General features: G+C 39.2%; 1 protein-coding gene across 4 annotated transcripts in view; it reads right to left on the minus strand.

Moving 5' to 3' along the window:
• atad2b.L (ATPase family, AAA domain containing 2B L homeolog) overlaps positions 1-12,159 on the minus strand; it is a 120,030-nt gene that overhangs the window by 73,831 nt on the left and 34,040 nt on the right. For all 4 annotated transcript variants that reach the window (XM_018261584.2, XM_018261583.2, XM_018261582.2 and 1 more), the window contains 4 exon segments: positions 11,710-11,811; positions 8,186-8,297; positions 6,833-6,948; positions 130-304 (listed from right to left, as the gene is read on the minus strand). In XM_018261584.2, coding sequence (XP_018117073.1) covers positions 130-304; positions 6,833-6,948; positions 8,186-8,297; positions 11,710-11,811 — 505 coding nt within the window.

The following is a 12,159-nucleotide window of genomic DNA, read 5'->3' on the forward strand; positions in this document are numbered from 1 at the left end:
GTAGTTGCCTACAAGCCTTTCTACAACACAAAGTCCAAATGCAGTTTTCAAAGGTTTTGCCCTAATGGGACAGCATTTAGTAGTACATTTAGATTAACAAAGAAAAAAAGAAAAAGAAAAAAAACCTACTTGGTCAAACAAAAGACGTAGCTGTCGTTCTGATTCGCCAACCCATTTGCTCAGGCAGTCGGCCCCTTTGCGCATAAAGAAAGAAACCTTCTTATCTCCTTGGCTGCATTCATTGGCGAGAGCTCTTGCAACTAGAGTTTTGCCTGTACCAGGGGGGCCGTAGAACAAACAACCTCTGCAGAAATTACAAAAGAAAAAAGTTAAAGGTCATTGCTTAAAGTAATTTCCATGTAAAGGTATGGGACCAGTTATCCAGAATGCTTGGGACCTGGGGTTTTCTGGATAACAGATCTTTCCATAATTAGGATCTTCATATCTTAAAGGGGTGGTTCACATTTAAGTTACATTTTAATACATTATAGAATGGCTCATTCTAAGCAACTTTTCAATTGGTCTTTATTAATTCATTTTAAAGTTTTTCCATTATTTGCCTTCTAACTTTTTTCAGATTTCAAATAGGGGTCACAGACCACATATAAAAAGTATCAATAACTAGAAAATTGTAGCCTTACAGAGCATTTGTTTTTTTATAACTACCCTTTTCATACACCAGTCTCTCATTCAAATCAATCCATGGTTGCTGGGGGAATTTGGACGCTAGCAACCAGATGGCTGAAATTGCAAACTGGAGAGCTGCTGAATAAAAAGCTAAATAACTCAAAAACCACAAATAATAAATAAAAAACAATTGCAAATTGTCTCAGAATATCAATATTTACATCATACTAAAATTTAATTTAAAGGTGAACAACCCCTTTAAGTCTACCAGAAAATCCTATAAACATCAAATAACCCCAATAGGCTGGTTTTGCTTCCAATAAGGATTAATTATAAATCATTTACCCTTGCAGTTCTTCTCAAAAAAAGTGGAGTTTGGGGCTCATTTTTCTTTCCCTGGCAATAAAGGCTTAAACAAATACCTAGGAAGACAATGCTTACTAATTATAGGGGTGGTTCACCTTTAACTTTTAGTAGCTTATAGAATGGCTAATTCTAAGCAACTTTTCAATTGGTCATCATTATTTATTGTTGTATACACTCCGAAAAGGCCGTGGGAGGTATGTCTTTACCTAAAGCACGAGTAAATAGGGGCATAAGTGAAAATATCTTTACAAACCTATTCAGCTATTTTTTTTCTCAGTTTTTTGTTCTCAGATTTCCCAAAATCTTGGTATAACATGAAACAAATAACAATACTGCCATCTACAGGGAAGACGCTATTAAATCTAAACTGTGTAAGCATGGAGTAATGTCACTTTATTTTCCTGTGTTTAGTTTAAAAATAAATTCTAAAATGTATTTCCGATCAGACTGCATTATTTATCGGATTTGTTTCATTTGAAAAGGGATGACCTCCCTTAAAGGGGTTGTTCACCTTTGAGATAACTTTTAGTATGATGTAGAGAGTGATAGTCTTGAGATAATTTGCAATCTGTTTTCATTTTTATTATTTAAGGTTTTTGAGTTATTTAGCTTTTTATTCAGCAGCTCTTCAAATTTGCATTTTAAGCAATCTGGTAACTTGGGCCCAAATTTCCCTAGAAACCATGCATTGATTTGACTAAGAGACTGGAATAGAAGGAGAGAGTCTGAATAGAAGGATCAATAATAAAAAGTAACAATAACAATACATTTGCAGCCTTACAAATTATTAGTTTTTTTAGAAGGGGACAGCGACCCCCATTTGAAAGCTGCAAAGAATCAGAAGAAAAAGACCAATAACTATAAAATAAAAAATAAATAATGAAAACCAATTGAAAAGTTGCTTAGAATTGCCCGTTCTATAACATTACTTTAAAGGTGAACCACCCCTTTAAAAGAATTAGACAGCAGCCTTCACGGTTCACATTTACCCGTGCGCCAAAATGCAGTTTAAATGCGATTTATTACTGTATGTTATAGAATGACTAATTCGAAGTAATTTTCAATTGGTCTTCATTATTATTCGTTCTTTAATCATTTGCCATTTTCTTCCGAAATGGGTTAAAGACGACATCTAAAAAAGCAAATGCTCTGTAAGGCTACAAATGTATTGTTATTGCTGCTTTTTATTACTCATCTTTCTATTCAGGCCTCTCCTATTCATATTACAGTCTCTTATTGAAATCAGTGCATGGTTGCTAGGGGAATTTGGACCCCCAACAAGCAGACTGCTGAAATTACAAACTGCAGAGCTACTGCCTAAAAAGCTAAATAGCTCAAAAACCACAAATAAAAAATGAAAACCAATCGAAAATTGTCTCAGAATATCACTCTCTACGTTGTACTAAAAGTTAACGCAAAGGTGAACAACTCCTTTAAGCATTTGCCTTAACAGACATGATAACCTGTACCGTTATTTAGGCTATTTCCTGGCTTCAGATTGTGAGGGCACAGAAAATACCTTTGATACATCAAGATTGATGGGGAGTAGGTTAATAACCCAGTCTTACATGAACCCATTTGCACCGCAGACTCAAAACAAAAACAGAGTGGCTTTGCTTTCTAATCCCACCCGAGAAAACAACCAGTTCTGCACAACTTGTGTTTTTCCCCCCAAAACTGTTGCTTAACTATTACTAGGGATGCACCGAATTCACTATTTTGGATTCGGCCGAACCCCTGAATCCTTCGCGAACGATTCGGCCGAATCCTAATTTGCATATGCAAATTAGGGATGGGAAGGGGGAAACCTTTTTTACTTCCTTGTTTTGTGACAAAAGGTCACGCAATTTCCCTCCCTGTCCCTAATTTGCATATGCAAATTATAATTCTGATCCAGTTCGGCCGGGCAGAAGGATTCGGCCGAATCCGAATCCTGGATTCGGTGCTTCCCTAACTGTAACTCCCAGATTCCTTGGAAGGCCACAAGTGTGGTTGTAAATTTGCTGTTTGGCTTCCCCCATTTGGTCATTACTCAGCCTAATAATCCTCCCAGTATTTTACTGTCCTCTGCTGATCGTGTAGTGGAGAAGAGAGCCAGAAAATGACTCACAAGTGAAAATGATCAAGGTCATAACAACAGATTCGAACGATGATGAATCCAACTCATGTATTCATGCAAAATGTAATATCTGGAGCCACCCCCCTCTCAACACCCCCCCCCATTCCAGGCTAACAGATGAAATATTAAAGGAGAACTAAAGCTTAACTAAAGAAGTAGCTAGAAATGTTGTACATGTTTTGTGCTTCTGTACCAAACCAAGGCAACCACAGCCCTTTAGCTGTTTACCCTTTAAACAAAACAGGGATTGTTTGTCCATATATTGCAATATATTTAAGCTGCCAACTACGTCAAAGTCATCCCATATCTGGCCAGTCCTACGCTTAATTTTAATCGGATTCATTAAGAATTCTATTGCTTCATAATACATTTTACACAGGGAAGAAGTTTTACCTGCAACTTACTTGCTGCTTTCAAAGTAAAACTCCCAAACTTGGTTGCCCTTATATTAGACACCAGTGGGATCACCTGACTATATCTGGGAAGGGTGGGAGCTACAACATGGACATTCATTAAGAATTCCATTGCTTCATTAAACATTTTACAAAGGGACCAAGTTTTAACTGCAACTTACTAGCTGCTTTATATAGAATTCTTAATGAGTCAGATGCAGTTTGAGAGTAGGACTGGCCAGATATGGGATGACTGACATAGTTGGCCATCTTAAATATATTGCAATATATGGACAAACAATCCCTGTTTTGTTTAAAGGGCAAGGCATTTTTCAGTAGCAGTATGCACAAAATGTCTCTGCACTCAACCCATTATCAATATATTTAAGACAGAGGACTTTTGTATTTGTCTATATGTATTTTGTGGTCACAGCCTCGTTGCACCCCCGCCTAATGGTTTTAAAAATTAGTGGTGAGCACAACTTTCCCTTGTTTGTTCTCCTCTCCTAATGTTCACAATAATTCTGGTTACCTCACAGGTAACATTCACTCTTAAAGAAAACTATTACCCACAAAATGAATACTGTTGAAAGCAACAGATTTTATCATATTAAGTGGCATATTAAAGAATCTTACCAAACTGTAATATATATTTAAGTAAATATTGTCCTTTTACATCTCTTGCCTTGAACCCCCATTTTGTGATGGTCTGTCTGCTGCCTCAGAGATCTCCTGACCAGAAATACTACAGCTCTAACTGTAACAGGAAGAAGTGAGGAAGCAAAAGGCAGAACTCTGTCTGTAAATTGGCTCATGTGACCTAACATGTATGGTTTGTTTGGTTTGCGTCTGTGAACCATGAATCATACAATCCCAGGGGGCGGCCTTCATTTTTAAGTGGCGGTTTTCTATTTATGATTAGCCAATGGCACATACTACTAAAAAAGTATATTATTATGAAAATGGTTTATTTACAAGAAGCAGGGTTTCACATATGAGCTGCTTTATGCAATATCTTTTTATAGAGACCTACATTGTTTGAGGGGTATAGTTTTCAATGTTTACAATCCTTCCTGGTTACCTCACAGGTAACTTTCTCTCTCTCTTTTTTCAATGTCTACCGATTCTTCGTTGTTACCTTACAGGTAACTTTCCTTCTCTCCTAATGTTTACTGATTCTTCCTGGATACCTTACAGGATGCTTGGGTGCATTTTTATTAACAATGGAGACAAACATCACCAGTGATGTTGCCCATAGCAACCAATCAGCAACTAAATTTCAACAGTCACCCTTAGGCAACAAAAGCAAAGATCTGATTGGTTGCTACGGGCAACATCACTGGTGAGGTTTGTCTCCAATGTTAAGAATATAACCCTTTTCCTCTCTCTCTCATAGGGTTGCCACCTCTCCTGGGGGGAAATTTTAAAAAATGCCTCCCTAGGTTTTTAACCTTCGTCTCTCTTAAGAACATTGGTATCAGGGATAATTTTTACTGGCCAGGCAGGTAAAATACTGGCCTGGAGGCAACCTACTTTCTCACTGATTTTACCTCACAGGACACTTACCCCTCACTCTCTCATTGGCTGTAAATATTTCCTGGTTATCTTGCAGGACATGATCTTGTGAGGAACCACTGAAAGAGTGCCAGATACTTTCTCTTACTCTCATTCATTTTATCTTACAGAATAGAGACCCGCTCTGTAGTGATGTGTGGGCTGGGCACAAAGCCCATGGGTTGTGCAGGTTCAGGCAGACTTCTGTACACTGTTTTGGGCTGTGGACGGGTTCAGGTTGAAATTTAGCCTGCATCCCTCCATCCGTCCAACTTCAGCCTCTGTGCAAGCCTGTTTATTTACCCGCCCTCCAACTTCCGTGACGTCATTAACATTTTTACATTGTGGTCTGAAATCAAGTAGTGTCGCACATGAGATCCTAAACCAGGGAACTCAACAATGCTGTGTTTTCTTTAGGGATGTACCAAATCCACTATTTTGGATTTGGCTGAACACTCAAAACCTTTGCAAAAGATTTGGCCGAATACCGAACCAAATCCTAATTTGCATATGCAAATTAGGGGTGGGAAGGGGAAAACTTTTTACTTCCTTGTTTTGTTACAAAAAGGCATGCAATTTCCCTTCTGCCCTTAATTTGCATATGCAAATTAGGATTAGGTTCGGCCAGGCAGAAGGATTAGTCAGAATTCTGATGAAAAAGGCTGAATTCCAAACCGAATCCTGGATTCGGTGCATCCCCCGCCCTCTTCCCTGAAGGTCTCTATAGCGGGACAATTACCCTTACTCTCTCATTGGCTGTAAATAATTATTCACACCCAGATACTGGATAACTTGTAAATTACCGCCTGTGGGTGACAAACCTTGTGTGCCATTGCCCTTCTATAACAGCAATTAATTCTCAGTCTTAATCTCGTTTGGTCTAAAGGTGGCCATACATGGATAGATCTGCTCGTTTGGCGATGTCCCCAAACGAGCGGATCTCCCTCCGATATGCCCACCTTGAGGTGGGCAATATCGGGCAGATCCGATCGTGGGCCCTAGGGCCCAACGATCGGATCCTAGCATTCGGCAAACGGGCGGTCGGATCGCGGGACCGCATCAACGAACAGATGCGGCCGCGATCCGACGGGATTTTCTGTCCCATCCGATCGAGATCTGGCCGACTTTCGGCCAGATCTCGATCGGGGAAGCCCGTCGGGGGCCCCCATACACGGGCCAATAAGCTGCCGACAGTCTGTCGGCAGCTTTTATCGGCCCGTGTATGGCCACCTTAAGTAATGCTTGGTGACCTCACAGTAACTGCCCCCCACCCCCATTTGTCTTTATGCTCGATGCTGCTTCTCCTCTGAATTTTCTCATCCACTATACACAAACAGGAAGTCTCCCCAGGCAGATGAAGCTAGCTGGCGGCCATATTGCTGCAGGAGTGCTAGCAGGTGAATATGCGGAGTAAGCCCCTGTGATTAAGCTGCTGATATTGTGATGACATTTTCTCCTTAAAGTGATACTGACACCAAAAATTTTATTTTCAAAATAATAATCTGCATTAAAAGTTGCCTATGGGTCATGTTCGCTGTTAGTTCTGATTTTGTAAGCAGTCCCTAAACCTGACTTTTTTGACAATTTAACTGTCTCTTCTCAGTCTGTCAGTTAGCAACACACAAATACTGTACATTTATGGCAAAATTATAAATAGCATTCAAAGACAATGTTATGACAAATACAAAAAAGAAAAAGTTATTTTCTAGTGTCAGCATCTCTTTAAGCATGGCCCTAAATGCCCATAAACATGCAGAAAAAGAACTGCTCTTACCTCGGTGGTTGTATTCGGAACTTCTCAAATATTTCAGGATACAAAAGGGGAAATACAACCATTTCTTTTAATGCATAAATGTGTTCACTGAGTCCACCCACCCGATCAAATCGCACCTAGAAACAGACAGGAGGTATAGTGAATCCAATACAAAACCCATTAACAAAACTTATTTTAAATATATATTTCCATAACATCCTCCAAAAGATCAATATATCTTGAATATTCTCACACAGAGACTAGTCTGTCAAAGCCCGAGTTAATTGGAGCCCCTGCTCAACCAGCCACAGACCTTAACATGAGACAGTTAGGGGCTAAAGCCAACTAATGACTTCTGGATCTCTACATACCCAGTACTTATACAATTTGCACATTGTTTCCTTGGTGTTGCTAAGCTTCCACATTACACTCTGTGAACGAGAGGCATTATGGGGTACAAAGTCCTGTAGACTAGGAGCAACAAAGGCGTAAAATCATTTCCTTCCTGAATTACACCATTTTTTAAAGGGGTGTTTCACCATTAAGTTCAAATTGTTGTAGAACGGCTAATTCTAAGCAACTTAAAAAGTTGTGTTTCTGGTTATTTCTGCAAAAACCCTACTAGTCCCACCCATCTGCTGCACTTCCCACTGCCTCCTTTCCCACGGTGTGTAGGGGAGCCGGTGGCACTCAGCTCACTGCACTGTATGACAGGAACCAATCAGCAGCTAGCAGGACCTGATAGGGAACTGAAGCCTGTCTTTGCTTGTGAGACTGAAGGCTGTGATTGGCTGTCCCCCTCTTACTGTGCTTCTGGCAGGGACACGCCCACCCTTCACTTGAAACAGACATGGACCAGTGAACATCTATAGGGAGTTCCAGTAAAGGGTCCCTTTTTAAAGACAATATTAATTTATACCTAAAGCAGCACCATATAGTATACATCACTGCCTACAAAATGAGGTTTTTTTTATTTATCCTTTATGTCTCCTTTAATTATTTACCTTTAACTTCCAGCTTTTAAATGGGATCACTAATCTAAAAAACAAATGCTCTGTAAGGCTACATATGTATTGTTATTGCTACTTTTAATTCCTCCATTTTCTATTCAGACCCTCTCCTACACATATTCAAGTCCCTTATTCATATCAATGCATGGTTGCTAGGATAATCTGGACCCTGGCAACCAGACTGCTGAAATGAATTGCAAACTAGAGAGCTGCTAAATAACTCACAATCCACAAATAATAAAAAAACAATTGCAAATTGTCAAAGAATATCACTCTCTACATCATACTAAAAAGTTAAAAAGTGAACAACCCCTTTAAGAAATCTGACCTTGATAAAGTATTGATTGTATTAAGGAATACTCACTGATCTATCTAAGCTCATTGGATCTACATCAGCCAGGCTGGCTCCAACCTTTACACGCTCACGCAGTATTCCGCTAGCTAAATCCTCTGCTCGAAGGTTCATTGGCAAGCACCTGCAAGACACAGACAATGCTCAATGCAGAATACACTGGTAAAATTACAGTAACAGGAAGATCAAAGTAAAAAAGCATTATCGCTTTGTCAATCAGGTAATTCAGTATTTGGTAAAGGTATGTGATTATCTGGAATTCTTTGGACCATGTATAAGGGGTCAAACTTTCCATAAATGGGAAGGAAAGTCTAAAATAGAATAAGGCTAGAAATGCTGTATTTTGTTGACTAAACATAAACTTACTGCACCACAAGCCTAATCAAACAAATGATTTATGGTTTCAAAGTTGGCCACAGGGGGTCACCATCTTGTAACTTTGTTAAACATCTCTGCAAGACCAAGACTGTGCACATGCTCAGTGTGGTCTGGGCTGCTTAAGGATTGTCAAATTATTAAAACAGCACAAGTCAAATAATATCTGCCAGAAGCCGATACAGTAAGACTGATTAATAATCAGAATATACAGACTGCACTGGGTTGTGTTGTCATGTAATCTAATGTGGATTTTATAGTTTTTGTATTGTTTAATACAAACTTTCTCCACTCTGCAGAACCAGTGGCTGCAGCAAAATAATCCTCCAAATAGAATCCCAATTTATCTGTTTAAATCTGTCTCCATGGCTCTTTGTCCCTGCAGCTGGAGTTGGAAACAGTAAAGGCAAAAATAAAATCCAACACAAATATCTACAAAGTAGCAGACTGCTCTACAGCGAAACAAACAAAGCTGCTTGAGTTCTGCATGGCTGGGAAGTAAGGCGGGGGCTCCCCCTGCTGTTCATAATTATGATTGTTTCCCTGCTCAGCAGTTAGGGACCATGATTGTTTCCCTGCTCAGCAGTTAGGGACCGTCTGACAATTCCTATCCACAGCAGTAAATGAAGGGAGAATTTCACTGAATACAGTCAGGTTTCTTATAAAAACAGTACACATTTTTTAATAAAGGTTGGAGACAGGTTAAAGAAAGTAAAAATGGGATTTTATTTTTTTGCTTTTACATGCGTCACACCTTTAAGCAGCAGTATACCCTCCTTTTTTAACATGAGCTCAATAAATGGGACTTGAGCTGGGCATTCTTGTTTGCCTATTGCTTAGGAAATATTTACAGTTTGTGATACTTCTTGCACTAAACCTGAAAATGTAGGTAAAGTTGCATTCTATTTCCTGTCTCTACAAGCAACATAAAAACTATGGGAGGCCCAATGATCATAACCAATATACTATCAATGGATAACATTTGGTTTGGGGATTTGACAGATTTAAAAGGGTAATCTGCAAATGCAGCAGGTCAGCTAGTATGCGACATACCAGCAGCAACATCTCTCTCCACTTCCTGCTGTTATGATTATTTGTGCTTTCTGCACAACAATTAAAACATAAATGCAGTAATAGAGTTGCCATTCTGGATAACAGGTCCCATACCTGTACAAAGTTTTCTCCAGTTTTATCAGCTCAAAGAATCCAATATAGAAAGCAGAGTTTACCAGTCTGCTGTTTAAAAGCTAGCCTCCCAATGGTTACGATGTGTTTCTAAATCTGGAGCAAATGTTGCACCTATTTGGTTACTCCATCTGAGTTTATTACTGTGTTTTCTACTTTCAGAACAACAGTGAACATTAATGGAACTTAAGTTCCCTTTTAAACATGTATTCCTACACACAAGATCAGACACATTGAACTGATCCAGCTGATCGGAGGACTTACTAATCAGAGTGCAGTTCTTAAAAGAGAACTAAAGCTTTATTAACGAAGTAGCTAGAAATGTTTTACAATATATTTCGGGTTTCTATATCATCCCAAGGTAACCACTGCCTAGAAGTAAAGATCTGTGTCTCCAAAGATGCCCCAGTAGCTCCCCATCTTCTTTTCTACTGATTCACTGCACATGCTCTGTGCTGCTGTCACTTACTGAGCTTAGGGACCCACTCACAATATACAGTACACATAGAATAGAAATGTCACAATATAAGGCTGATTAGTAATTAATACACATAATTACTACATGGCAGCACAGAAACCAGTGCAATTAACATCAGAATTTAATAATCAGCAAACCTGTAGCATCAGCTTATATTACAGGGGAAGCTCATTTTCTGCTGGATAATTAGTGACGAGCCCTAAGCTTAGCTTCTCAACAGCCAATCAGAGCCCACTGAGCATGTGAGTGTCACAGACACTTTCCAAGATGGTGACCCCCTGTGACAAGTTTGAAGTCCTGGATCATTGCTGCTATTGACAAGCTGAAACTTTAGCCTGCAGCAATAAGTTCACTATAAAATATGCCATTTTTTAGCCACATTCATTTTAAAATTTTGGTTCTCCTTTAAGTGAAGCACTGGTACTAATGGGAAGCTGATGGCCAGCCAACATTTCTGCTCTAGTCAATCAATGCGAATGTAATGAAGTTTAACTGGCCAAGTAACTAGTATTGGCCCCCAATCACACATTTCATTTGTAAATAAAGGAATAGTGAACAAGGGCCAGTTTAGACTCCGACGCAGAAAACCTTGCTCACCATGAGAGGGAAAGTAATGTTTAACTTTGTTCTTCGTCCACAGTGATATTGATAGATGGTATTGACTGCTGCCAACTACAATAACCTGCAATTTATTTTTCTAATTTTTATATGCCTTTTCTACACATATCTATGTACGGTATATATCCATTTTTATTCTAATATAGATTGCTATATTTATTTTATCTTGTATCCAATTTTGCACCTTGTGTGAATAAACATGGCACCATATCACCTCCTGTGTACTAATATGTCACCTAAAAGAATGTTAAGGGTGTAATTTTTAACCACACCCACAAAAAAACCTGGACAGTGATTGGTGCATTTGGGCAAGCTTAACAATTGGTTCTCTTACTAATTGATGCTTTACAATTGTTTCTTTTGTTGATTGATGTTTTATTTTGATTGGTGCACTTTTGTTTAAATATTTGGGAAAGACTCTTTATCGTTAGCCTATGATTAAGTGTTTGTTAACACGAAACGCGTAAGGCTGTGGATACAATAAACTAGTTTTTCACTTTGAAAACTATGCCCGGTGGAAGTTTGCCTTTTTGGAGTGCCTGCTTCAAAGAATAACCAGCAATTTATAAAAACTAGTAAATGGCTAAGGCCAGACATCATTACACTGGGGAACCCACTGCCCTGCAGCTCCCCTTGGTTTTTTCAACTATGGGCGGATTTCTGCGCAAAATTAAGCATTTTGGCACCGAAATTCACAGCGTCTGCCGTCACCCAAGCGGAATCAACCCTTTTGTGTGCAGGCAGAGCAGGAGCAGAAAAGGCAGTGGAGCAGCAAAGATCCAACATCATCTGGCCCTGACCTTTGGGTGCTGAGAGCTGTAGTTTAGAAACATGTACTTTACATCAATGTAACTGGAAGCCATGAATCTTGCACAGATACCTATTTCTTGCTTTGGCCATGCTTTTGGATTTCCTCCTTTCAAACCGTTCTTCGTCTGAAGAGGAGGTTGTGTCACTGCTGTGTATTGCATGTTTCTTTCTCCTAGGAAGGAAATAAAGATTAGAAAAATCAATAAAATTATTAGACATCCTAGCAGGCTACAAGTAATGGCAACAATGCTACCAGGAGACCACGTTCCATTTTAAGCCAATAAATGATTTTCACCTGATCATAAAGCATATTACAGAATAGGCAACTGTACGGTGGAGATTCTGCAAGCAAGAGCAAGTCTTATATTGACTAGGGACCGAATAGTGACCAATTATGGACACAGAATATATTACACAATAAACTAAACTTCTACACAAGTGTACACTCATGGGTACAAGATGCTTAGTTACACAATTATGGCTTGGCAAAGTCACACAGTCATTCTAGCATTATCCACTG

Source organism: Xenopus laevis, chromosome 5L, assembly GCF_017654675.1.
Source record: "Xenopus laevis strain J_2021 chromosome 5L, Xenopus_laevis_v10.1, whole genome shotgun sequence".
NCBI lineage: Eukaryota > Metazoa > Chordata > Amphibia > Anura > Pipidae > Xenopus > Xenopus laevis.